This window comes from Arvicanthis niloticus, chromosome 22 (assembly GCF_011762505.2).
Source record: "Arvicanthis niloticus isolate mArvNil1 chromosome 22, mArvNil1.pat.X, whole genome shotgun sequence".
Lineage (NCBI taxonomy): Eukaryota > Metazoa > Chordata > Mammalia > Rodentia > Muridae > Arvicanthis > Arvicanthis niloticus.
The window spans coordinates 49986170-50014111 of record NC_133429.1 but is presented as its reverse complement, the minus strand read 5'-3'; the positions used below and the strand labels follow the sequence as shown (position 1 = coordinate 50014111).

General features: G+C 47.4%; 2 protein-coding genes across 3 annotated transcripts; both read right to left on the bottom strand.

Moving 5' to 3' along the window:
• Positions 1-822: 822 nt before the first annotated feature.
• Stat2 (signal transducer and activator of transcription 2) lies at positions 823-20900 on the bottom strand. 2 transcript variants are annotated; one of them, XM_076920603.1, is made up of 25 exons: positions 20330-20900; positions 16206-16282; positions 15707-15844; positions 15444-15594; positions 15128-15223; positions 14678-14767; positions 14514-14589; positions 14026-14111; positions 13484-13635; positions 11144-11302; positions 10948-11040; positions 10685-10744; positions 10367-10384; positions 9691-9784; positions 9532-9579; positions 9353-9436; positions 9080-9178; positions 8850-8994; positions 8686-8738; positions 8483-8577; positions 7636-7772; positions 7282-7464; positions 6982-7039; positions 2686-2966; positions 823-2470 (listed from the first exon to the last, which is right to left on the bottom strand). In XM_076920603.1, the coding sequence occupies exons 3-25, from the start codon at positions 15835-15837 to the stop codon at positions 2328-2330; spliced, it is 2532 nt and encodes an 843-aa protein (XP_076776718.1). In that variant the 5' UTR covers positions 15838-15844; positions 16206-16282; positions 20330-20900; the 3' UTR covers positions 823-2327. The 2 variants fall into 2 exon arrangements, with proteins under 2 accessions (XP_076776718.1, XP_076776717.1); XM_076920602.1 differs by lacking the exon at positions 16206-16282.
• Positions 20901-21040: 140 nt separating this feature from the next.
• Positions 21041-22619, bottom strand: Apof (apolipoprotein F). Its single transcript, XM_076920604.1, has 2 exons — positions 22460-22619; positions 21041-22238 (listed from the first exon to the last, which is right to left on the bottom strand). The coding sequence occupies exons 1-2, from the start codon at positions 22536-22538 to the stop codon at positions 21235-21237; spliced, it is 1083 nt and encodes a 360-aa protein (XP_076776719.1). The 5' UTR covers positions 22539-22619; the 3' UTR covers positions 21041-21234.
• Between the last annotated feature and the right edge of the window lie 5323 nt (positions 22620-27942).

Here is a 27942-nt window from a genome sequence, read left to right as displayed (position 1 = left end):
GAATTGAACTCAAACCTCTGAGCCACCTCTCCAGCCCACTGACTTCAGTTTTAAAATATGGTTTCCCACCAGCCTGTCTGGAATTTATGGCAGTTTTCCTGCCTCAGTGCAGTGTCACTCCCGGCTTGAATTTTTGGTGTTTGTTTTTTGAAATAGGGTATTGCTATGTAGTCTTGGAACTCCTTGATACATTGACCAGGATAATGTCCAATTCAGAGCAATCCTCTTACTTGAGGATCACAGGTGTACCACCAAGACTGGTAAATTTTTGGTTTGACTTCCCAGACTGCCCAAACAGGCTTTTGCACTTGTGGCAGGTCTCCTTCCTCAGCTTCCCAAGGGCTGGTGTTATAAACATGAGCTACCATACCTGGTTTCAGCAGTATAGTCTAAGACAAGTAGGCTTTCTCTCTCAGTACTGCTTCTCTGATGGATATGGACTCTTGTATTTGAGACTGTCTTGGAATTCAATATGTACTCTAGGCTGAGACTTAAACGCCTGTCCCTGCCTCTACTTCCCAAACGCTGGGATTATAGGCACTGGCCTGGGAAGATCCAGGTTTACGTCTTGACTTTACCACTGATTCAGTAATAACGAAAGCTATATGCCTGTCCCTTCACTACCCCGACAGTCCAAGGGACATAAACTGCTGTGCCGACCAGAGGAAGGAAGGAATGACCAGAGAACTGTCCTGGGGTGGGTTTGAGAGAAGCCACAGTTGATGACCTAATGCCTGTAGGTTGTTGGCCTTTTTGTCTCTAAGAATTGGCTTTCAGGAACAGAAAGTCTGAGAGTTTAGAGAAGAGACACTTCCACAGTACTTTTTGTTGTTGTTTTAACAAAAGTTTATTATGATGTATGAAGGACAAAATTTTATTATGATGTTCCAGGACAGCAGTTTGTTCTAGCTATTCAGAATGTGGTGAGAGCATGAGAACCTAGGGTCTTACGAAGGAGCAGAATGAAGTGGTACCATCACCTGAGGCACAAGGAACATTCTCTTATATCCCCCCAACCCCCGAAGACCGGCTATGAGGTCCCACTATGCTGCCCTGCCTGGCTTTGCCGGGTTGTTTAATTTCACGTGTTGGTTGGGCACCTTTTTCTCATGACTTTTGCTTTTGGCTCCTTGAGTTTCTTCTGCTCCTGTGTGCACCTTCCTCATCCACCTCCTTGGTTCTTGGTTTGCTTGTGCCGCCTTCAATGCTGGGCTGGCACTGCTGTTCCCTCTCCCAGTTATTATTAACCCCTTCCTGAACTGTTCTGATGCACTGGGTAGGAAACAGCCACAGAACTGGTCCTCACATTTGTTTACCACAAGCTGTACCACAAGCACACCTTACAGCAGCGGCAAATGCCCCCTGGGTTCCCCAACAATGGCTAAGGCATAAAGATGTCTGACCTTCAAGGCTCTGAGTCCAAGGAACCCGGTCCTTGCCCAGGTCACCCCTAAGGAATAGTAGTTTTTTTTTCCTTTCATGTTAACAAAACACTGTACAAAAGAAGCGATGCCCTCTTATTCGTAAAATAGTAAAATAGCTAAGTTCTCTTCAAACTCTCAGCTCTACCAAGAACTATAAGAACTAATGCCCAAGTGCTCAGAAACCATTCAAACTTCCAGGAGTGATTTTCTCAAGCACTGGGGGGAGGTAGAGTCAAGACGACCTAAAGCAGCAAAGCTTCCATCTTCTTTAGAGCGTCAGAATTGCTTTGTAGGGGAGGAGCTGAGTATGGCAAGGGTGATGCTAGCAGTAATTCTGTTCCACATGGTGAGCTGAAGCAGACAGCTCTCAGCCTCTACAGGAAAAGAAGGAAACTTAAAACTGGAGTCAGGAGCGAAGGGAGGAGACCTGAGGTAACCAGAAGAGAGAACTGAAGGGCTTGGGCTCGGTGCCACCGTGGTTGCCTACCATGGGCAAGTCTCTGGGTTTGACGGGACCCAGGGTAGCAACGGAGGAGGAAGGACAAAATTCCATCCATGTCTGAGCTCCCCATAAAGACCAGATGTTGCTTCACATCAACTTAGCCAATTATCAAAACATTAAAATGGTTCCATATGGGAAAGACACCACTGCCTCAGACCCTCTAAGGACCTCCCAAATGTCCTGACCTGCCCTCAAGACCCCTGTGTCTCCCAGCATGGCAGGCAGCCTCAGGATCCTAGAAAGACTATGGCCTGCGTCTGTTCTGACTCTTTGCTGCACCTGTGAAACCATGTCACGCTTTTACCTCTTACTCCAAAGTTCATGGCTAACCCAGCTTAGAAGGCCTCGGCTTCCCACTGTCAGATGTGGGAGTTAGGAGGGACAAAATGGGAACACAGCTCCTAGTCCTCAGAAGGAATCAAGGGTCCGTCCACGTCAAAATGGCTGGAGCAGGACATGTAAGCCTCCTCTATGATGCTCTGGCCAGCCAACACCGGGTCACCGTTGGGCATGATGTCATCAATATTTATATTGTTTCTGAAGACTAGAGAACACACAGAGAAACATCAGGTCCTGATCCATGTTAGAAGCTCCCAACTTTAGCAGGAAAGGTGCACTCTGGGGCTGAATGGGGCTCTTGGGAAATGGAGGACCAGGGTGGGACAGGGGAGGCCCTTGCATTTCCTAACAAAAGGAATCACCAGGAAAGGAATGAGGAAATTGGAGCTCACCTTTTGGCAATGGTGAGCGATCACTTACTTTCCATACCCTCTGTGTTCAGCTGCTGCAGGTCCTGAGGCAAATCTGGCTCTGCCAACAGCTGCAATGCACGTGTCGGGTCTGACTCCAGCATGATCTGTGGGTCTGGACTCAGTATGGGATCTAGTTTCAGATCTGTGCCCAGATCCAGTCCAGACTGCAGCATTGACTCCAACTCCAGGTCTTGTGCTAACTCCATCGCTGACATGAGTTCTGCATCCAGATCTAACGACTCTGGATCCTGTTTGAGCTCCAGAGGTTGCTGCAGCTCGTCCGGCTGCCTAGGTATACCAGGACAGACAATGGGACAAGGCTCAGTGGGTGAAATAAAGTGAGGCTCGTAGCGCAAGCAGGGGCTGTATGTCTAGCCTAAGAAGGTGGTGGGGAGCTAGGGGTGCTTGTGTACCTATCTAATCCCAGAATTCAGGGGGCAGAGGCAGGCCGAACTCTTTGAGTTTGAGACTAGTCTACATAGTGAGATTTCCTGCCTGGGTGATAATGGTGAGAAGCAAAGGGATAAAGACCATGGGCTTTATCATAAGATTTTATGATATGGATACAAAGTCTCATGTAGCACAGGCTGGCCTTCAAATCTCTACATAGCCAAGGTTAGACTGGAACTTCTGCCACCTTCCACTCCCCAAGCACTGGAATTACAGGCACCAGCCACCACATCTGGCCTTGAAATCAGGCTTGTTAGGATTTGAATCCTCTCATTTACTGATCGGGTAAATCTCAAATTATTATTTAGAGTTTTTAAATTTTATTTTTATTTTCTGTGTACAAGTATTTTGCTTGTGTGTACGTATGTATGCCACATGCATACCTGGTATATGTGGAGGCCAGATGAGAGCATCAGATGCTCAATGGTTGTAAGCAACCTTGTGGGTGCTGAGTACTGAACCCAGGTGCTATGCAAGAACGGCCAGCTGCTCTTAACTGCTGAGCTGCCTCTCCAGCTCAGACTATCGCATCAGTGGGAACAACGACACGTAACAGAGGCAAGAGGATGGTTAAAAGCAGAATTCTCGATATCACCCAAAATGATTTGTAAATTTAATGCAATTTCTACCAAATGCCACTCTTTCCAGAAACAAACTTCATATGCACTCACAAAAGACCCTTAGCGCAGCTGTAGGCTGGGCATGATACATGCCTGTCATTCCAGCCCTTGGGAGGGAGAAGCAGGAGAATCAGAGGTTCAAAGCCAGCCATAGTCGTGTATTATGTTTGAGGTACATGAGACCCTGTTTCAAAACAACAGCTCACACAATAAAATAACATTAAGATATAGTAACCGAATAGCATGGTACCAACATAAAATCAGACATATGGGCCAAGGAAACAGAATGTAGACCCAGAAGAGCTAACTAATTTTTTAATGAAGGTGACAAATACACACACACAAACACACACACACACACACACACACTACAGCCTCCTCAATATACTGGAAATCCATTTACAGAAGAATTAAACTAGATTTGTATCTTCTACCACATGCAAAAACCATGGAGCCAGAACAATGGCTCAGCAGGTAAAAGCATGTACTATTAAACGTAACAGTTTGAGTCCAGTCCCATGACCCACACAGTAGAAGGAAGGAACCGACTCTTGCACATTGTTCACTGACCTCTACACATGTGTTGTGTTATGCACACACATGTGCACACATACATACAGAAATAAATATAGTTTTGAAATCAACACGGGGGCTTGAGAGAAGCTCGGTATGGAGAGTGCACTCAGTATGGAGAGTGGCAAAAGCGACAGAACTGCAGAGACCCACATTCAGTTCCCAGCACCATGTAAGGTGCTTCACAACTGCCTGTAAGTCCAGCTCTAGGAAGGACTCCAGCCCTCTCCGAGCGGAGGACTCTGGTCCCACAGGTGCCTACACTCATATGTATATACACATATACATAATTAAAAATAATAAAAGTACATTTTAAGCAGGACATGGTAGTGCACACTTGAGGCAGGCAGATCTCTGTGGGTTGGAGACCAGCCTGGTGTACAGAGCAAGTTCCAGGGCAGCCAGGGCTGCAGAGAGAAACCTTGTTCCTACCTTGAGGAAAAGACAAACAAACAAACAAACAAAACCCTTAAAGAAAAAAAAACTACACAAAAAGAATGAAAAACCTAAATATAAAAGTTGAAATTATAAAATTCTAAAAGAGGGCTGGAGAGATGGGTCAGCGGTTTTTGAAGGGAATTCTGCTTTTGCAGAGGTCCTAAGTTCAATTCCCAGCACCTACACTGGACAGCTCATAACTGCCTGAAACTCCAGATCCTGGAGATGGAAAATCCTCTTCTGCACATACCCACACACAGACACATATGTATAATTAAAATAAAATAAACCTTAAAAGAAAGGGAAAACCTTGCAACAGTGATATAGACAATAACGTAGCCCTGAAAGCATACAAAAGCAGAAACCAGATCAACTGTAATTAAATCAAACTAGGAAAATTCACAACAAAAGCAACAATCACCCGAGATAACAGGCAACTTGCAAGTGGGAAATAATACTTATAAACTATTCACTCAACAAAGACTTACTATCCAGGAGTTAAAGGAACTTAACAAAACAAAACAAAACAAACAAAAAAACCCAAACAAAACCTCAACAGTAAAAAGGGAAATAAGTGGCTGGCACGATGGCTCAGTGGTCAGCGCACTGGCTGCTGTTGCAGAGGACCAGGGTTTGGTTCCCAGCACCTGCATGGAGGCTCACAACTTCTGTAACTCCAGTTCCAGGGGATCTGATGACCTCTCCTTCTGGCCTCTGAGGGCACTGAACGCATGTGGTGCACAGGCGTGAAAGCCAAAACCCTCCTGCACATCAGTAAAAGTGAATATATCTTTAAAAAGCAAATAATCTTATTTACAAATGGGCCAAAGAGCTACTGTTTTTCTTTGAGATGGGGGTCTCATTACGGAACCCAGCCTGGCCTCAAAATGCTCAATCCTGCTGCCTCATTCTCTCCTATGCTGGATTACCGGCCCATGTTGCCACACCTGGCTTGGGTCGAAGATCTACACAGACATTCCTCAAAAGAAGATACACACATGGCAAAGCATATGAAAAAGCACGTGTTTAACTTGTTATTAGGAAAATGCAAACCCACAGTGGGATATCATGTCATTGTTAGAATAGCTAATTAAATGAATCCCAATAAAAATCCCTATAAAAATCCCAGCACTCAGGCCAGGGCAAGAAACATGTCGCATGTCACATGTTCAAGGCCAGTGAAGACTGTGTAATGAGCTTCAGACAAGCCTGGGCTTCTATTTCAGAAAACAAACAAGTGAGGGACAGAAAATAAAAGTGGGGGTGTAAACTCAGCACTTGGGAAAGCTGAGGAAGGCTAGCCTCAGCTACATGAGACTTTGCCTCAAGCAAAGGAGTGAGCAACTTCTCAAACAAAGAGAAGTATTACTGCTCCTTCAAGGCTACAGGTTTGAATCCCACCACCCACAGGGCGGCTCCCAGCCATCTGTAAGCTCAGCGCCAGGGACTCTGACACCTGCTTCTAGCCTCCACAGGCACCAGATACAAAAGTGTTGCACAGACATACATGCAGGCAAAACATGCATACAAAAAAATAAGCTGAGCTCTGGTGCCTTTAATCCCAAAACCTGAGAGTCAGAGGCAGGGAAATCTATGTGAGTTCAAAGCCAGCCTGCTCTATATAACCTGTTCCAGGCCAGCAGGAGCTCTGTCTCAAACAGAGTCAATCCATTAATTGATCGATCAGTAACCCATTAATTGATCTATCAGTAAATGATCTGACGGAGCTAGGTCGTTCACTAGCCGTGTACCTTAAAGGACACTCACTGCCTTATCAATACTGAAACTCCGTTTCTTTAGCTGATACCGGTCATGCCTCTCATGCCTCTCATGCCTCGCACGTCTGAAGCTTCAGTGAAATCAGAAAACACACAGAACTCTCAGCAATAACACACTCCTAATAAGCATGGCCAACGTTGTTGTTACCTACTACAGTGGGTCCTCATAAGGAGTCAACGGATTTTTTTTTTTTTTTTTCATTAACTCTAGTACTCTGTCATCAGGAAGGGTTGGTCCCACAGGAACTGTTGTGATCATTACTATCAGGGAGACAGTGGAAAAGATGGCAGCAGGAAACCATGAGCGAGGAGCAGCTCGAAGCGGGGAAAACACTAGAGGTTGGTGAGTCGGGGAGGGGGTGGAGAGGAGAGGGGAGGGACTGGAATTAGGCAGCTGGAAGCACTATCAGCCAGAGGACTGCCAGTGAAGGGCTTGTGTCTCACCTGTTAGAGATCACAATGAGTCTATGTTTCAAATATTTCCTCTGTTCTTCAAAATTAACTGTGGGGATACAGACAGGAGATGGGAGAGATCAATGTGTTGGTCACACAGGTCAAAAGTTCCCCTGGCGCAAGACGGTCCTGACAAGGGTACCTTCTTATTAACGAGCGTGCACTGTACACAAACGTGCCGTGTGTGTGTGTGTGTGTGTGTGTGTGTGTGTGTGTGTGTGTAAGGAGGGAGCCAGATCTATCAATATCTGAGAATACTTTCGTTCTAGGATGTACGTCAATGACCCCAACCTTTTTCCTGGTAGTAGCACCCAAAAGCTTCGTCCCGAGGGATTCGGGGATAGAGGAAGCGGAGTGGGTTCTCAGGGGCGTTCTCTTCGGCAAGAACCTGGTAGTGGCGGATGATTTCTGTCAGTGGGATCGACTGTAGCACTTCCTTGGTGTAGGGTTCCACGGAGTAGAAGTTGACTTTATCTGAAGAACACATGCATAACTAGAAGTGAGACTAGCCCAGGGATTCCCTGCCCAAACAGACACCGGCCCCAAGCCAAGAGCAGACAGAGGATCAGAGTTGGAGGGTGTGTGGGGTGCCTGGCAGAAAGCAGATTGCTGGAATGATACAGTAGGGGTAGGGGTGCTGCTGACCGTCATCCTGGTGCTCCACCCAAGAGCAAGTAATGCCCCCTTCAGAAGTTTCACTGAAGCGCAGTAGGAAGGTGCCAGACACCATCTTCCTCAGCAGTCGGCGTTCCTGGCTGCGGCTCACAAAGCCCATGATGCGACTGGAGCAAATAAAGCCTGTTAGACCCCAAGGTCCTGGACCCACTTGTGAAGATTCAGTGGAGAGACTGAGGAAAGCACCAGGTGGGTGTGAGGAGCTGGCTCAGCAGCTAAAGGTACCTCCCGCCTGCCTGGCCACCTGAGGTCAGTCTCTAGGACCCACATGGTGGAAGGAGAGAACCTACCTCTGTAAGCCATACTCTGACCTCCACGTGCACGCGGGCGCAAACACACACGCTTGCACACAAAATAAACACATAAAAATCTAATAGAGCTGGGCATTGGACCGAATGCCTGTAATCCGGTGCTTGGGAGGCAGAGGCAAGTGTAGGCAGACCAATATGGTCTACACAGCAAGTTTCAGGACAGCCAGCCAGACACATAATAGACAGACAGACTGACACACCTCTCCCCACCTCCCTCTCTCCTCAACTCCATTGATCGAGTTCCTAATTTCTCTAAGTCTGGGTTTTCTCATGGAACTGAAGGTGGAAGTACCCCCCACCCAGTGTGGTCCTAAGGACTGTAAGCACCCGGCAGGCTCTGCAACTCAGTAGGTGCTTGACAAATACAGACAACTGCTATTACTAATGGGGACCTGCACCGATTTGTTTTGTTTTTGTTTGTCTCTACCTTGTGACACCAGGGGGCGCACTAAGCGCAGTCCTGAGCCGAGTAGAGGAAAACAAAAGAAGGCAGAACCAGGCCTTACCCATCATTCCAGAGATCCTTCAGGTGGTCATGTACCAGCTCCAGGATTTTGTCCAGCCAGGTCCAGAAAGGGATCTTGCCAGGGGGGCTCTCTCGCTGAAGGAGGAACAGAAAGGCAGGAAGGGATGTGGAACTATGGGAAGGCTGGGGGTGGGCCCAGTGTTTGGACCGGGGACTATCCGGACACAGGCTGCAGCGCGTTACCTTGCTGAAGTCTACCCAGGACAACAGTGCATCCTCCATTTTACAGCTCTTTCCTGTGGACCAGAGTCACAGACGGTTGGGATGACTGAAGGAGGCCAAGGCCAGGCAGAGGGCACAGGGTAGGGGCAAGTCAAGCCTAGGGAATGGTCCAAAGAAAACGGTACCAAATAGCTTCTTCCTCAGCATGCCCAGCTGCTCAGAATCGAGGCCACGGCCAACATAAGAGGAGAACTGCCAACTGAGCACAGGCCCCAGCAAACTCCAGGGGGCTTTTGGAGCTTGGCAGAAGAACTGCTGGTCCTGCTGGTCCTGCGGGGTCGGGGGTGGGACGGCTCAGACGCAGCGCTTCCTCTCTGCCCCTCACCGGCTCACCGCCTCCTCCTCCTCCTCCTACCTTGGGAGTTGAGCTGAGCATGTTGAACCAGAGAATGGATGCCCAAGCAATGGAGAGTTGGTTCATGTTAGAGATGATCACCACAGGGAGAGTGTCCGTCTGGGAGGAAGACAGACAGGGGTCATGGTGGAGAACGGGATGTTTACAACTGCAGATGTCTGCGTCATCGGTGCATCGGTGCGTGGGTGACAATGTCCCCACTCCAGGACTCTGTTGTTCATGCCCTCCTTGCCCCTTCCTCTAAATCTGCTGCCTCTTTCGCTCCCCGCTCACCTGCAGCTTCATCTTCAGACCCTGGTAGACGTATTCCACCACGAAACTGATGATGTGTAACTCCTCTGTCACAGCCAGGGGACCCTGCAGGGGCACAGCGATCAGCTGATCAGCGATCAGCGTTTCCCTGGCGAGTCGCTGGCCTCAGCCCACTGCTCCGGTGAGCCGCCAGCCCTTACCTTGTTGTTGCTCTTTCCGGCACCCACAGAGCGTTGCTCCACCAGCGTCTGCGAATTCAGGAAACACAATGCCAGGGAAGGGACCCAGAGGCCAAGGCCTGGAAATGCTCCAGCTCCTGCTCCTCTGGATTAGACGCCAATTCTGTTAACCCTTCTTACCAAGAAGCCAAAGTCCCAAATTAAGCCTTGTCTCTGGCCCTCCTCGGGGGTCAAGGTTTTTTGGTTTGAGGTCAGAATGTTGAACTTCCGGAAGCTGTTCCAGGGAGAAGATACAACGGAGACAAAGAGCAGTGTTAGTCTCTTTGTTTCCCTCTCTTTTTTCCTTTGTGTAGCCCAGGCTGGCCTTGTATTTCCAGTGATTCTCCTGCCCCGGGCTCCTAAGTACTGAAAGTCAGCTGTGTTCCACCATGGCTTGCTCAGAGTTAGTTTTAAAAAATGAGCAGGAAAGGGACAGTGAGATGACTCAGCAAGAAAAGGGGCTTTCGGACAAGTATGATGACTTGAGTTCAATTCCCAGGACCCACATGGTGGAAGGAGAGAACATGCCCACTAGTTGTCCTCTGATGTACACATACTTTCATATTTTTCCTCTCTTGATTGTGTGTGTGTGACACACATACACACACACACATTCTTTCTGTAAGCAAAATTAAAAAAAAATTAAAATAAAAAGTACAACTTAGCAGTAAACCAAAATTCCAGTTCACTTCAGATCCCCCTCTACCTGTGTCCATGTGCCCCCACAAGTCCCCTCCCTCCCTTGAACTCCCACAGGGCTGCCACTTGTGCTTTTGGAGGTCATGCAGTATACATGTCCTTATCAGGAGGCACTTACCCTGGTAACTCTGAATTCCTGAAAAGAAAGAGAAAAAAGAAGTCACTGGGATGTAAAAGTAGTCAGGAATTTGGTCTTGGTAGTCAGACAGCTTCTGTTCACACTGCTTTCCTGAGCTCATATGAACATGGCACCACCTGGCAGAAGAGACACGGAATCTCTGAGTGCGTGGCGCCTGGCACATGCTCAGTGTGCGGGAAGTGGGACGGATGGACAGAAGGCAGTCTGAGGGAGGATCCTGCCAGGCAGTGGGTACCCCTGCCTCCAGCCTGTGCCTATTGGCTGTTGTAGTCACACCCTTCAGCTGCCTCAGCTCACCTGTCAATGGAGACTTCCGCTCTGAGTGATTCGTTGCCTTCCTGGAGTCTCACCAGCAGTCTGGGAGGGGGACAGATGATTGCATTCAGTGGTCAATCTCAAATTCTCGATACAGCCAGAGGTGTAGAAAAGAGGAGAGGATTAGGAGGGAAGGTGAACTGAGGGGGGGGAAAAAGGAAGTCTTTCATGAGGGAAAGGATCTGTAGTCAAAAAAGGCACGACAGCAGCGGAGGGGAAACGAGGCAGGAGCTGGCAAACGCAACCTTGTTCGGACGGTGAACTTGCTCCCAGTCTTCAGGATGAGGGGTCGATGGAGAGTCTGGGGCATGCAGGGTTGAGTTTCCACTACAAAGGACCTAAGGAAAGAGGTATGGAGAAATGACAGCTTCGTCTATAACAACCATCTCCCGGTGTTTCTTCATTGTTTCTCCTCCACAGATGCCTCCCAGGCCACCAGACCTTTGGAGCAGACGCTGAAGTAACTCCATGACTTGGGCATTCTGCAGGTCCACCCCTTGGCCAAACATGTCACCCTCATACTGAACCGTGAGACTCATTTCCTTCAGCTGCTTCAGTAGCTGTCGAAGGTGGAACAAGAACTTTGCTCCAGCCGTCAACCTGGGTGACAGAGTTCAGGGAGAGAGAATGTGTAAGTTTTCTGGGGCCCCACTGAGGCTTGAGCGTTCTCTTTTTAATAGTGTAGAGAGTCGGAAACTGACTTGAGCTAAAAAAAAAGCCCAAGGTGTGTGACTTCACTCTTGTGATCCCCACACAATCAAAGTTGAAGTAGAAGGGTTGAGAGTTCAAGGCTGGCCTGTATTATATACTGTGATCCAGTCTCAAAAATAAATAAGTAAATGCAAGGGGTTATTGATGTAGCTCATTTGGTGGAAGTAAGTAAGTACAAATCCCTAGATTTGATCCCCAGCACGGCATCAACTAGGCACAGGGATATACACTGCAAGTTCCTGCTCTGAGGCGGTGAAGGCAATACTAGTTCATTCTCAGCTATATAGTGAGTTCAAGGCCAGCCTGGGACACAAGAATTGAGTGTCTTCATCTTTTTTGAGACAATCTCAGCTGGGCGGTGGTGGCGCACGCCTTTAATCCCAGCACTTGGGAGGCAGAGGCAGGTGGATTTCTGAGTTCCTGAGTTCGAGGCCAGCCTGGTCTACAGAGTGAGTTCCAGGACAGCCAGGGCTACACAGAGAAACCCTGTCTCGAAAAACAAAACAAAACAAAACAAAACAAACAAACAAACAAACAAACAAACAAACAAAAAAGAGACAATATCACTCAGTGAGCCTGGACCTCACCATTTTGTTTAAGTGGCTGGCCAGCAAACCCTGATATCTGCCTATTTCTGCCCACCTGGTGCTGGGGTTATGGGTGCCTGGTATTGTGTCCAGCTTTGAAGTGAGTACTAGGGATCTGAACTCAGGCCCTATGCTTGCATAGCAAGCATGTTCCTCATGGGGCCATTTCCTCAGACCCTTAGTGTGTGTGTTTCTTTCGAGATAGGGTCCCACTATATACTCCAGGTTAGCCTGAACTTTTGGTTCTCATGTGTTTGCTTCCCTGGGACTTGGACTGCTAGACTCCAATACTACATTCAGCTCAGAACCATCTTTTATAAAGCCTCAGAAAATGCGCCAACAGCCCGAGACATGGCACAGTGGGTAAAAGTGCTTATCAAGAAAGCTTGGCCACCTGGGTCCCTGGGTTGTGTCCCTGGAACCCATATAAAGATGGCAGTAGACAACCCCACAAAGTTCTCCTCTGAGCTCCATACACACACCAGAGAACATGTGTGCCCTCCCCATCATACAGACACACACAGTAGTTGAAAATTTTAAAATTCAAGAAATGGTGTCTAGAGAGATGGCTCAGTGGTTAAGAGCACTGGCTTCTCTTTGAGAGGATCTGGGTTCAATTCCCAGCATCCACACAGTGCCTCACACCTGTCTGTAACTTTAGTTCCAGGGGATCTAATACCATCACACAAACATACATGCAGACAAAACTGCACTGTAAATAAAAATAAATTATTAAGAAGTGTTTTAATGGGGCTGGAAAGATGGCTCAGTGGTCAAGAGCACTGACTGCTCTTCCAGAGGTCCTGAGTTCAATTCCCAGCAACCACATGGTGGCTCACAGCCATCTGTAATGGGGATCCAATGCTGTCTTCTGGTGCTGTCTGAAGACAGTGATACTATACCCACATACATGCAATAAGTAAATAAATCTTTTTTAAAAAGTGTTTTAATGTACATTTTATAATATTCCATTTATTTTCTTAAGGATTTATTTTATTAAGTGGGCGTGGTAGCCCATGCCTTTAATCCCAACACTGGGGAGGCAGAGACTGGAGAATTGGTCAGTTCAAAGCCAGCCTGGTCAACACAGTGAGTTCCAGGCTATTCGAAGCTACATAGTGAGATCTTGTCTCGAAAGCAAACAAAGCAGAGAATAGATCGTGACTGTGGACTAATCCATTGCTTTCCATGGCTTCTTTACCAAGGCAACGGCTACACACAGGCCTCCCTGAGTGTTGTGGACAAAGGATACAGTCACAGTCAAAGCAGAGAGCGGCAAAAGGGTCACCTGCTGCTGTTTCCCTTCCCCTTTCTGCCTTTCTGCTCTCCTTCTGTGCTGACAATCGAATCCAGGACTTGTGTGTACAGGAGGAGCACTCTCCGGCCGAGCTCCACCGTAGCCCCCACTTGCTAAACTAAGCACCATGAGGACTAGGCCCTGTGTGCACGAGAATGGGAAAAGGCGTCCATTTTTTCCTCTTACCACTGTTCCAGCTGTTCCAGCTGCAGCTTGGGAGGCGAGGCTCCAATGCAGGACTTCTGCTGCTGCACCTTCCACTCGTCCAGTCTGGGCAGCAACAGGTCCACCAGGGTGGTTAATCGGCCAACTAGTCCTTTGGAGACATCCAGAACCTCCTAGGAATGAGAACTCATGAGGGCTAAGTACCTCTTAGTACCCCCTCATCCAGCTGATGAAGAGGAGAACAGAAAACTAAGGCAGTGAGGTCAGGGCTCCCAATTCCCTCCCCCAAGTTCCCTGCTGCCCTGACCCCCTCCCCTAGTTTCCTGCTGCCCCCCCACTCCCCTCTCCTCCATTTCCCTGCTGCCCCCTGACGGCCCTCTGACTCCCCTCAGTTCCCTACTGCTCCCTAACCCCCTCCCCCAGTTCCCTGCTGTGCCCCGACCTCCCCCTGCTGCCCCCCAGTTTCCTGCTGCCTCGACCCCCCTCCCACATGTCCCTGCTGCCCCCCAAACCCCCACTGCTGTCCCCCAGTTCCCTGCTGCCCCTCTGTGCCCTGCCTCCACCTTTCTCATTCTGTCCAGTTCATTGGCTGTCATCTGCACAAGTTGCCGCTGTTGGCTCTGATGGGGGTCCGAAGATGATGTCTTCTCTGAAAGGCAAGACCAAAACTCAGACCACAGGTTCCTTCTGCTCTTTTCTGCCCTGGGTTCTCAGTCAGAAACAGAAAATGTTGGATGGGGAGGAAGAAAGAACCAGACAAAGTACAGGCACCTGGAATCCCACAGGCAAAAATTCTGAACGGACCAGAAGCCCACTCAACCTGCAGTTTTCTACACAATCCCTCCGTGGTTTGCTGACTATTCCTCAGTTACATCTCTAGTCCACCCTCCACACACGCCAGACACCTCTGTTTTACATATCGACAGCACTACTGACGCTGAGGCACAGGGCTGTAAGTGACAACTGCTCGCTGGAGCATTCAGCTTCTGTTGTCCTTCCAACTAGGTTCCCAAGATGGCCCCTGTCCTTCTCCCACTTTGGGTGGACCTACTTTGATTGAGAATTGTGTATCTGAAGCTGAAGACATCCTGCACGTCCTTCAGCTGCCTGATGGATCTCACCAACATCTGTAGAGGAGATAGGACCCCAGTGAGGCTGTTTCTGAGGGCAGAAAAGCTGAGTCCTCCCTACCCAACACTTGACACATCCACCAACCTCAACCACAGCCTGTAAATCCATGATGCGAGTTTCAATCTCATTCTGCTGGCTCTCCACTGCTGCTTCGGGGGCCGGCCTGGGTTGCACCTGAAGTAATAGGTTCTGAACATGTTTGAACTCTGATATGTTTTTCATTTGTTTGTCTGGTTTTGTTTTGAAGACAGGGTTTCTCTGTGTAGCCCTGGCTGTTCTGGAACTCATTATATAGACCAAGCTGGGCTCAAACTCGCAGAGATCCACCTGCCTCTGCAGCCCAAGTGCTGGGATAAGCAGCATGGGCCACATTCCCCGGCTCCTGCCTTAACTCTAAAGTTTTTGTCTCTAAAATCCAGACCTGAAATTTTACTGCAGAGTGAGGGGGGAGATCCTGGTCTGAGACAAGTTCCCCAAATGTCCTCCTCTTGCTGTTCCAGGGGCTTTCAAATGTCAGTATCACACTGACCTTACCTCTTGAGCTCTTTGGGCCTGATTCAGAATCCTTTTCTCTTCCAGAAGAAGATTAAAGATCATCTCAGCCAACTGAGTCGGGCCATTGGGAAAGGTCTAAGTAGGAAAAGCAGAAGCACAGTTCCATTTAACTACATTAATGACCTGCCAATCCAGACCCTGCCTTCAGTGTCTCCAGTATTTTTCTTCCTTCACAGTCCCTGAATCTAGATTCAGTCCTTTACTCTGCTAGGGACACCCCAAGTCCAGACTTTATATCCCAGCTTTTATGCTATACTCAAAGGCTTACGCTTTTATCCCCAGCTCTTCCAAGTACCTGAATGTCCCGGTTGAATTTTCGCAAGTTATGCTGCAATAAAAAGTAATCGGAGTCCGAGCTGTAGTGGTCCCACTGGTTCAGCTGGTCCAGGATGTTGAAGTACAGCATGTTGGCCTTGGAATGATCATTGCCTAGTGCAGCTTCCCTCCTGAGGATGGGGTGTGACAAGGGCTCTGTACACTGACTGCTGCTCTGAGATCTCCCAGGATGCCTCTAGGACCCTGTGTGCTCAGGAGCCACCTGAACCCCCAAGCCCTCACCAGTTCTGGTCTTCAATCCAGGCAGCCAAATGCTGTCGGACATCCACTGGAAGGATGCTCTGGGCATACAACTGGTGCAACTGGTCCAGGAATGGGCTGCCAAGGCTCTGTAGCATCTCCCACTGCGCCATCTGGACTCTGAATGGGAAAGACATCCGTTCTCTACTGGACATTTTATTGAACCAAATCATCCATAATCTCATGGTTTATTTATTTATTGTTTGGTTTACAAAACACACAAACACAAACAAATCCAGGGTCTCAGTAACGCATCTGGACAGGAAGTCGAATCGATCCTGCCTCAGCCTCCTAAGTGCTGGGATGTAGACATGGGCCACCAAGTCGGGGTGTGTGATTTTTTTTTTTGTTCTTATTTCAAACGTTTCAATTATACAGTGAAAAGACAGATAAAAGGGTCTTGAGAGTCGGCTCAGTGTTTAGGAGCACGTGTTCTTCTGGAGGACCAGATTTGATTCCTGGGGCTAATATGGTGACTTACAACTATTTATATTGCAGTCCCAAGGGATCTATATCCTCTTCTGGCCTCTGAGGACATCAGGTATGTAAGAGGTATGCCTATATACAGGTAGGCAAAATGCATACATTGAGGTAGTTTGAATGTAATTGGCCCCCATAAGCCCATAGGGAGTGGCACTATTAGGGGCGTGGCCTTGTTGGAGTGGGTGTGGCCTTGCTGGAGGAAGTGTGTCGCTGTGGGGGCGGGCTTTGAGGTCTCATATGCTCAGGCAATGGCCAATGTGGTGGTACACAGTCTCCCACTGCCTTGGGATCAAGATGTAGAAGTCTCCTTCTTCAGTGCCATGTCTGCTTGCCCACTGCCCTGCTACCTACCATGACGACAATGGGCAAACTCTCTGAAACTGTAGGCCAAACCCAATTAAATACTTTCCTTTATTAGAGTTGCCATGGTCATGGTATCTCTTCACAGCAACAGAAACCCTAATAAAGTGAAATGGAAGTCTCTGGATATGTCAGGTGATGCAGACTCACCCAAAAACACGTTGAGTGTTTATCACGTGACATATCCAGAAACTTCCACTTTAACTAAGACATATACATAAAATAACTTTTTCTTGTTTTGTTTTTGAAACAAGGTTTCTCTGTGTCGCCCTGGCTATCCCAGAAGTAGCTCTATAGATCAGGCTGGCCTCAAATTCAGAGAACCACCTGCCTCTGCCTTCCGAGTGCCAGGATTAAAGGTATGCGCCACTACTGCCCAGCTATAAAATAATTTTAGTATAGACTAATTTAGGGCATGGGAAGGGGAGTTGAGAATGGTGGAGAGAGACAGAGAGACAGAGAGACAGAGAGACAGAGACAGAGAGAAACAGAGAGAGAAAGAAAGAAAGAGAAGCCATCCAGGAACACATGGAGAGACGGAAGAGGGGAGAGAGGGAGAAACGGGTCCCGGAGAGAAGAGAGTCAGAGAGAGAAGGTGCAGAGTTAAAATAATTTTTTAAAGGTATAGAAAATATTAGTTTACATTGCCCCTATTCCCAATCTTGGTCCTTGTCCTTTCTCTCCAAAAAGTAGTTGTTATAATTTACTGCAGTTTTTCCAGGGAATACTATTTAATAGTTGCAACAGGCGGCACTTTTTATTCTAGTAGTAACTTTGAAATACACAAAAGTATTAGTAGAAGTCCTGTAGTGCATGCCTGTGATACCAACACTTGGCAGCTGGAGACAGGAGCACTGGGGGTAGCCTTAGCTACATAATGAATTTGAGGTCAGCCAAAACGACCTAAGATCCAGCTTCAAAGGAAAAAAAAGTATAGGGGTTATTAATGTACATATTATCCAACTTAACAAGTGATATTTCCACTAATGGTATCTGGTTCATCCAGTTAATTTCCACTGAATTTTGTGAGTCAGCATTTGTTTATGCTGGGCTAAAGCATAAACAGTAAAGACTGATGTTGGTCTTGAGTGTTCGTGATTTTTGCTGTCCCTGAAGCTTTCCTTAGGGGCAGGTAAGGAAAGATACAAAACTGTTTTCCTTGACACAAAGCAGGCAGAGCAATGTATGCTCTCCCACTTTTCCCTTCTCACTGCTGTCTTGTCTATAATGGGAATTAAAACTCCATCATCATGGGGATGGAGAGATGGCTCAGTGGTTAAGAGCACTGACTGTTCTTCCAGAGGTCCTAAGTTCAAGTCCCAGCAACCACATGGTGGCTCACAGCCATCTGTAATGGGATCCAATGCCCTTATGGTGTGTCTGAAGACAACACTGTACCCACATACATTAAATAAATAGATAAATAAATAAATACTTCTTCATCTTGCTCCCATCAGCTGCCACAGGATCAAGCCTCTAGGCACTAACCTATGAGTACAGCTGAATATTATTAGGGATCATTCAATCGATTTATTTTCTTTTTTTTTGGGGGGGGGACCCTGCAGAAGAGGGGGAGGAGGAATGGTAGGAGGCAGAAGGAGTGACAACACTACGAGAACACAGCTTACAGAATCAACAAGGCAGGGTTCGTAGGGGCTCACAGAGACATGAAGCAGCAATCACGGAGCCTGCAACACTCTGAGATGGAGCCTCTGCAAATACGTCATGGTTGCTTAGTTTGGAGGGTTTTGTGGGACTCCTAAAGTGGGAGTGGGGGTCTCTGACTCCTTTGCCTGCTCTTGGGATCCTGCTTCTCCTCCTGGGTTACCTTGGCCATCCTTGATCTGAAGGTTTGTATGGAGTATTTGGGTGATAGCCCTGGGAGACCTCCTCCTTGCTGGAAAGGAGCAGTGGATCTGGGGAGAGGATAGCTGGGGGCGGGGGAGATGTGGAGGGAAGGGAAGATGTGGTCAGAATGTATTGTGTGAGAGAATAAAAAGAAACAATAAAAACATTACTCTTATTGTACCTCCAGCTGAGATTAGAAGGAATACGTGCTCTTCAAAGGTCACATGATTCTACTACAGGGCAAACAACTCCACTAAGAGTCCAGGGGCTGACTCTCTTCCCTTAAAGGCAGGAATGGTGCAGGGAAGAGACCAGCCAGGAGATTCAATCATTCTTCTTTTTATTTGTTTTTTTTCGAGACAGGGTTTCTCTGTGAAGCCCTGGCTGTCCTGGAACTCACTCTGTAGACCAGGCTGGCCTCGAACTCAGAACTTAGAAATCCGCCTGCCTCTGCCTCCCAAGTGCTGGGATTAAAGGGGTGCGCCACCACCGCCCGGCCATTCTTCTTTTTAAAATTTTATTTTCTGTATATGTTGGATGTTTTGTCTGCAGCTACACCGGCAGATCAGAAGAGGCACTGGACCCCATATAGTACTATGATTACAGATGGTTGTGAACCACCATGGATGGAAACTGAACTCAGGACGTCTGGGAGGGCAGGCAGTGCTCTTAACTGATGAGCCATCTCTGTAGCCCTGATCCAATCTTTCTTAAAACAAACCAACAAAATATTTTTCATTTTAGCTTTCTTGCGATCCTTGATCCCCGTGCCTTGCTGAAGATCAAACACAGGACCTTACTTTCTAAGGTCCTCTAAGGAAATCTCTAGCTGGGCTACATCTCCAAACGGGTACTTACTTGACTCTCTAAATTATCGTATTGCTTCTAAGAAACAAAAAGTTCAGCCTGGTCTACATAGTGAGTTCCAGGACAGAAGGCCTACACAGAGAAACCCTGTCTCAACTCTCACCCCCAAAGTCTGCCTAAGTGAACTGCACTGTGGTCGTAGGGGCTGCAACAAAGTGCCTTCTCTAGTTAGCTCCACTCTCAGACATCAGTTTTGCACTACATAAGCTTTTCTGAAATAAACTAGACTTTGTGTGTAACCTTAAGCAAACAGTTTCGCCTTCTAGGTCTTTATAGTTTATATGTATTATATATGTATATAGTATACACACATACATAACAATTAAGAATCTTTGTTTATATATTTATTTATTTATTCATTTGGGCAAGGAACAAAAATTATGCAAAGGGCCTGGGGAGATGGCTCCGTGCTTAAGAGCACTGGCTGCTCTTCCAGAGGACCTGGGTTTGATTCCCAGCCCCCACATGGCTGCTCATAACCATCTAACTCCAGTCCCAGAAAACCTGACGCCCTCTTCTGGCCAATTCAGGCACGCATGTAGTATACAGACACAACATGCATACAATTTTTTTTTTTTTTTAAATAAGGAAGCAAACAAATAAGTAAATAGATTCGCAGAGCAGAGGTTAAAGCTTTGGCTTCTGTTTTTTTTTTTTTTTTCCCGAGACAGGGTTTCTCTGTGTAGCCCTGGCTGTCCTGGAACTCACTCTGTAGACCAGGCTGGCCTCGAACTCAGAAATCTGCCTGCCTCTGCCTCCCAAGTGCTGGGATTAAAGGCATGCGCCACCACCGCCCCGCAAAGTTTTGGCTTCTGACAAGGAACAAATGGGTGCATACAGCAGCTGCAAGGGTTGCTGGGGAGTTTTGGAAGGAAGCCGATAGGGTTTAGAAGTAGAGTTGTGCAGAGGTGCAGCATCCTGCAGGGCGTTCGACTTCAGCCGGAGAGCAGAAGCCTTGTCTACAGGGGCATCACCCGGGGCAGCAGCCCTTCCCGGGAACGGGCTAGCCCCTCCGCCCCGCTCCGCACACCCTTTCGGGGCCTGTACCTTCTGACCGTCCACTGCCGCTCCTTCCAGCGCTCCCGTTGCAATTTCCAATCCTCCAAGCGGTTAGAGGACCCGTTTCTCACCCTCCCCCGACTCCGGAGGACCCAGATCGCGAACAGTGGAATGGGTTACCGGGCTGTGGACGCTCGGCGTTCCGGCCTCCGTGGGGCGACCGGAGGCTTGGCCACGCCCTTCCCGCGTGGCGCTCTCATTGGCTAAGACACAATCCCGCCCAGCGCTGGGCTGGACAAGCGGCTTGTGGCCACACCGTCGACTTCAGTGATTGGCGGAGAGGGAGAGGCTTACATTAGCACCCGCCCCCGTCCCCGAGTTGGGCGGAGCCAAACTAAAGTCTTAGCCAGGAATTCTAGCAGCTGATTTACCCGAACCGGGTGTCACCGGGAAAGGAAACTGAAACCAGGGTGCGTGGAGACAGAAAGGACTCCATAGAAAGGGTGGGACTTGTGTCCCTACGCTTTAGGAGACGGAGGGAAGAGCTGAGGTAATAAGGGTTTTTTTTTTTGTTTTTGTTTTTGGTTTTTTTCAAGACAGGGTTTCTCTGTGTAGCCCTGGCTGTCCTGGAACTCACTCTGTAGACCAGGCTGGCCTCGAACTCAGAAATCCGCCTGCCTCTGCCTCCCAAGTGCTGGGATTAAAGGCGTGCACCACCACCGCCCGGCCATAAGTTATTTTTAAGGATATGAATGTGGGTTCATAATAATCACTTTTTAATTTCTATAATCACTTGTTCATGTGAAAGTTCGCCCCATTAGAGTGTAAAAACTGAGTTTCAAGAAGGAAATTCCTGGCAAGTGATGACAGTGATGAACCCAAACCACCCACCTGTCCATTCATCTATACTCCTCTTGTCAGAATTTTCTTTCCACTTGTTGTTCTGTTACTATCTATCTCTTGTATGCCAAGACACGATAGTTATTTAATAAAGGCAAATCCCAGTTAGAAGTTGTACTTTCAAAATCTGACACCAAATTGGACATGGCTGCTTCTTCCACGTCATCGCTATATGTGGTGCTATCCTTCCTGGTCTCTGGCTGAGGGGTGGTCACCTCTGACTGAGGGGTGGTCACCTCTGGCTGAGGGGTGGTCACCTCTGGCTGAGGGGTAGTCACCTCTTTCTCATCATAATAATATCGGATCAGTCTCTGAACCCCAGCCTTCATCGCTGGTTTAAGAACAGCAGTGACCACCGCACCAGCTGGCCCTCCTGAGGCACCCACCATGGCCATCAAAAGATCATAACCCAGGTCTATGGCCCCATCTCGACCTCGTTCCTTGGCCTTGTCAGAGCAGTTCTTAATGGCGTAATACAAAGCTGTGCCTAGGTTGTAGTAGGTGCCCACTGCTGGCAGCAGGTCAACCACGTTGTGCACTCTCTGTTCCTGCTCATTTTCACAGGCCTTGTTAGATATCCAACGTCTGACCCTCTTTGGACCTGACTGCTCCCAGGCTAAGTGCTGTAGAGCAGAGGACAGGGCATCTACAGACACTTTCCAGTCTGCGTGTCCACCTTTCTGGTGCTCTTGAAGATGGTGGATGAGGGCTTGTGTAGCCTTCACACCTCCTAACTGGTACAGCTGAAGCTGGAGAGCCCAGACATCAGCCTGGCAGCCAGCTTCCTCCAGAGCATTCCTTAGAGCCAGGGCTATCAGGAATTTGGAGACAGGGGGCAGGTGAGTGAAGCCAGGCAGGGACTTTGGGAGCAGCTCCTGGCAAGACAAGGGGTCTGAGGTTGGCATCTGGTATCCCAACTTCGAGGGAGGGAGCATTGTAGAGACACTCGTTGGCTCTCTGTGAGAAGTGGCATCCACAGGACACAGCAGGAGATAGCAAAGCAGCTGAACTGACACCACAATGAGTCGGAGGCTATGCATGTCAGGAGCTGAACACCCTGGAAAAAGGAAGAACCCCCCAAACATGCAGACCATATCTCTGAAGGTTAGAGTCTGAAAAGAGCCAAGATTCAGAGGCCCACCTCATCCATCACCTACCTCCAAGCTTATGTTCTTATAAAGGGGTAGGATACGGGGGATGCAACACAATTTCTGTCATTCCTAGATCAGAGGGACCTCCTTCTTTTATGCCCACCCACTTATGGGGGACCCAGATTACCATATAGTCCAGCCATTGAGAAGTAAGAGTCCCCAGGTAGCTCAATCCTCCTCCTGTTCTGCCCAGCTCTCTGTCCCATGTCTAGAGGAGATCTCTCGGGCCTCTGAAGTGGAAGGGGCAGGACTGACCCCTGTGGTGCAGATGAGGCTCCCAATGTTGACATTGGCCAGGGCCTTTGCAAATAAACCAGGAGGGAAAGGCTCAACAGCAAGGACATTGATCTTATCCTCCATAAAGGTCACCTGGCCTTAACTTGGGACGAGGACAGAGTCTACTGGGGACTGCCACGTGTACACTGCTATGCTGTATCGATACTTACCAGACGGTCTTTGGAGACTTCAAATCCACTGGCACATCTTCACCCATATTATTTTTGTTTTGTCTTTTGTGAAGATTTGTTTGTTGTTACTTTATGCGTCTGAGTGTTTTTCCAGTGTATGTGTAAGTGCGCTGACTGCAGGTGCCCAGTACCCAAGGAGGCTAGAGGAGGGTGCTGGATTCCCTGGAACCGGAGCTTAGTGGGTGATGGGAATTGAACCTGGGTCATGTGCAAGAGCAGCCAGTGCTCTTAACACTACTAACCCATCTCTCCGGCCTTTCACCCATAGTTTTAAAAGTTGTGGAACCAGCTGGTGGCGGTCATGCAACCTGAGTCCCAGAACCCAGGAAGCAGAGGCAGATCTCTGAGTTTGAGGCCTACTCAAACTAGTCTACAAAGCAAATTCCAGGACAGCCAGAGCTACACAGAGAAACCTTGTTTTGAAAAACAAACAAAAAAGTGAGGCCATTCAGCATGAAATGAGTCACGCTTGGTAGGGAAACTTAGCCAACTACATAGGCCTAATAAGGTATAGATCTGGAAGGAAAGTCTACACACAGCATGTGACTACACAATAGTCCCTAATGACGTTCTAAATATCTGTCCTTAAACCCACAGGTACCCACAGTCCTCGCTCCTCATTGAGGAGACTTCTCTTTGCAACAGATGGAGACCACTGCATAAAATTGCAGTTGATCAAAACGCAGAGCTGTGGAGTCCAGTCTCCATCTGCAAAACACTCCTAAGGCTCGGGGAATATTGCAAAACGGGGTGGAAAGATCGTAGGGGCCACAGGGATGATCAGAGAGTTTGCTGTGAGATTGTGTCCCCTAGAAATGTCAAAGGCTGTACCCACAAAGTCTCACCAGCTACCTAAGCATGAACGGAACACGGACACCAAAAGACACACTAGTGGGGAAGAAAAAAGCTCTTGAGGCCTCAACCTGAGACAATGAAGCAGGAACTAAGGAATCCAGATATCAGGAGAAATCGTCTCCTTCAAGGAAGAGCACCAATTGGTTTTCCAACGCCAACTCAACAGCCCTGAAAAACATATGTACAAGTAACATTATACAGACCGAGCAGGTTAGAGTTAGGAATATATCTGTATACACATATACATATATGAATATAACAATAATTATTTTTTTAAAAAGAGGCCATGAATTTAAAAGAGAGCAAGGAGGGGTGTATGAGAAGGTTTGGAGAGGGGAAAGGGAAAGGGGAAGTGACATAATTATAGTATACTCTCTTTCCTTCTTTTTAAAAAATATTTATTTATTTATTTAATGTCTTTGGGTGCACTGTCACTGTCTTCAGACACACCAGAAGAGGGCATCAGATTCCATTACAGATGGTTGTGAGTCACCATGTGATCGCTGGGAATTGAACTCAGGACCTTTGGAAGAGCAGTCAGTCCTCTTAACCGCTGAGCCATCTCTCCAGCCCTATAGTATACTCTCAAAAGAATTTAAAAATGCATGTTGAGAAAAAAGGTTATGGAGATCTCACTAGTCCAAGGAGGGAAGTGTTGGTGTGGGCAGGGTAAACATCTCATTTGCTTTGGTGTCTTCGTGATCTGAATAAATGTTTCAATCCCACCGTCTCCCTACCACATCATTCAGAAGCCAGAAAGCTATGGTTTACAAAAGTAGGCTTCTGGTATTTACCAATATTTACCAATTTTTCTGGACCAGGATCTGTCCTCCTCACCTTTGCCCACATTGACCAACTGTATTTTTCCCTTCTGATCCCAGATCATTCTGCCATATCTCCTTGTCCTAACGTTTTTGCCCTAGACCTGTAGATGAAATAAGAAAGGTTCTCAGTATCTTTTAGAGAAGGTTAAGGGAGAAGAAAGCTGGCAGTCTCTGGTAGGAAACCTCTGAACTGTGCTATATGGACACAGACAGACAGACTGACCTCAGACTCACTCAGCGACTTCTGTTTTTCGCTTTTCCTGAGTTCAACATGAAGCCCATAAAACATGTTCAGACACTCCCTGAGTCTAACCAAGACCTGGGCTTTTCGGATTTACTCATAACGTTAGTTCCCAAATGAGAGGAAGAACACATTATCACTTCCTAAGTCTGGCACAGCCAGGTATGAGGATGCTAGCCTGCCATCTCAGCACTTGGGAGGCTGAGGCAGGAGGACAGTGAGCTCAAGATTATGTGCAGCCTGTGCTGCGCCTCCAGACTCTGACTCAGAATAAAAACTAAATAAAAGTATCACACGTTGCAAACGATCATTATGACACAAAGTTTTCTCTGGAATGTTACTTGCTTCTGGCAGGCAAGAAGACAGTGACCAGGCTCTTACCTTCCATCAAGAGTCACTGCTCTCTGTTCCCAGATGTGCCCTTAGCCCCTGAGAGCAATTATAGAGTCAACTAGAGGCGTAAGTCTCCTCGGATGTGCAGCCAAAATTGAAAGTAGCGAGAGCTGTGTGCAGAAGAGTTTCACACTACTTCCAGCCATGAGACTCAAAACCCTAGGACCCTGCTATTTCTGTATACAAGATGGACGTACTATTTAAGTTGTTTCTCTTTAAATCTATCAAAAGTAAGAGTGTCTGCTCCCCTGAGATGGCTCAGAAGGGAAAGGACACTTGTTGCTAAGCCTGAAAACCTGTTTGATCCCTGAGGATCGCAGGCTGGAAGAGACAAGAACACGTTGTCCTCTGACTTACATACCTGTGCCCTGACATGGGCATGCATGCGTGTGCACACATAGATGTCAGAGAGAGGAGAAGGGGCGGAGATAGGAGGAGGGGAGAAAGAATTGCTTTTAAATGGTAGGTTTTTTTTTTTTTAAGATTTTATTTATTTTATATATGTGAGTACACTGTTGCTGTCTTCAGACACACCAGAGGAGGTCATCGGATCCCATTACAGATGATTGTGAGCCACCATGTGGTTGCTGGGAATTGAACTGAGGACCTCTGGAAGAGCAGTCCGTGCTCTTAACTGCTGAGCCATCTTTCCAGCCCCTTAATAGGTAGGGTCTAAGATGATGAAAAAAAAAAAAAAAAAAAAAAAAAAAACCTTTAAAAAGTAGCATAAACTGGCAACAAAAATTTAGAACAATATTTATTTTAAAATATTTTAAGAATAAAATCTTAGTCAAACAAAAAAAAAAGAGAAACAAACTTAGTAAGGTACAAAAATAAAACATCAATGTAAAAACATAAATAAAAATTGGGCTTGGCAGCACACGTGGAACTCAGAGGGGACGGGTACCACAAGTTCAAGCCCAGCCCTGGTCAACTTAGAAAGTTCCAGGACAGTGGGGTGGTATTGGTGCAAGCAGAGGCAGGAGGATCTCTGTGAGTTCCAGGTCAGCCAGTTTTACAAAGCAAGTCCAGGAGAACCTGAGCTTGTTACCTGTCTTATAACCCTGTCTTAAAAAGCAATCAATCAACACCAAAAACCAAGACACACACACACATACTACACACACACACACACACACACACTCACACACTACACACACAGACACACACACTCTACACACAGATACACATGCACACATACACACACACACTACACACAGATATACACGCACACACACACTACACACAGATACACATGCACACATACACACTACACGCAGACAGGCGCACACACACTACACACACAGATACACATGCGCACACACACTACAAACAGATACACATGTGCACACACACTACAAACAGATACACACACACTATACACACAGATACACATGCGCACACACACTACAAACAGATACACACACACTATACACACAGATACACATGCGCACACACATACACACACTACACACACACAGATACACATGCACGCACACTCACACACTACACATACAGATACACACACATACTATGCACACACAGATACACACACACACACACACACTACACACACAGCTGGCAGTGTAGTTTTTGATGGAGTGCTTGCTTAGCATGCAGGACTCGCTGGGTTTGAGTTCTAGCACTACATGAAGCATACATGGTAGCACAGAGCTAGAATCCCAGCACCTGGGAGAGAGAGGCACGATTACAGGAGGTGTGAGCCACGGCAGAACTGACTATATTTTAAAATGTAAGCAGGCAGGCCCAGTGTGGTGTCCCACACCTTTAATCCCAGCACTTAAGAGGCAGAGGCAGGCAGATCTCTGTACTGGTCTACATATCAAATTCCAGGCCAGCCAGGGCTATGTAGCCTGCCTCTGCCTGGTCCCAGAAGAAAAGAGTTGTTTGAGCTATCATCCTTATAATTTGTTTTTCTCTCCCTTCCATCTCTCCCTTCTTCCTCTCCTCCACTGCCTCTTTGTTTACTTCATCATTGTGATCATCTTGAGACAAGGTCTTCCTCTACAGTCCTCATGCCCCAGCTGTGGTGACCTTGCCCCAGCTGTGGTGACCTTGCCCCAGCTGTGGTGACCTTGCCCCAGCTGTGGTGACCTCCTTTGTTCTCCTTCTGTGTTCAAGCATTGCAGGCAGGCAGGCCACTGTTTCCATTTCTTGTAGATAATTTATGATTATGTTCTTTATTTTTTTAAATAAATTACATTTATTTATTTTTATTCTATGTGCATTGGTGTTTTGCCTGCATGTAAGACTGGGTAAGGGTGTCAGATCTTAAGAGTTACAGACAGTTGTGAGCTGCCATGTGCATGCTGGGAATTGAACCTGGGTCCTTTGGAAGAGCAGTCAGTGCTCTTAAATGCCGAGCCATCTCTCCAGCCCCATGGTTATTTTCTTTAAATTAAGTTTAAGGACTCCTTTTTTGTTTTTGTTTTTTAAAAAAAAAACAATTTCTAAAAGAAGGAATAAGAAAGGATGTTAGTGTGCGGGTGAAGGGTCCAGCCAGAGTGATTCTGCAGAAATCTGAGACCAGTCTGGACTGTGAGTGAGATCCTATCTCAAAAACAAAACAAAAGACTTGAAACACTCAGGAAGGATTATACCCACTAGCAGTACAAGAAAGGAAGTAACACAAGGGTAGAGGTGGAGGGCAGAAAACAATTGGTAAAAATCAGTGGAACCAAACGCTTGTTCTCTATAAAGTTGAACAAAATAAACACATTGTTATCTACATGACCAGGAAAGGGGGAAGAGGGAGGAGGAGGGGAGGGGGAGGGAAGAGGAAAGGAAGAGGAGAGGGAGATGGAGAAAA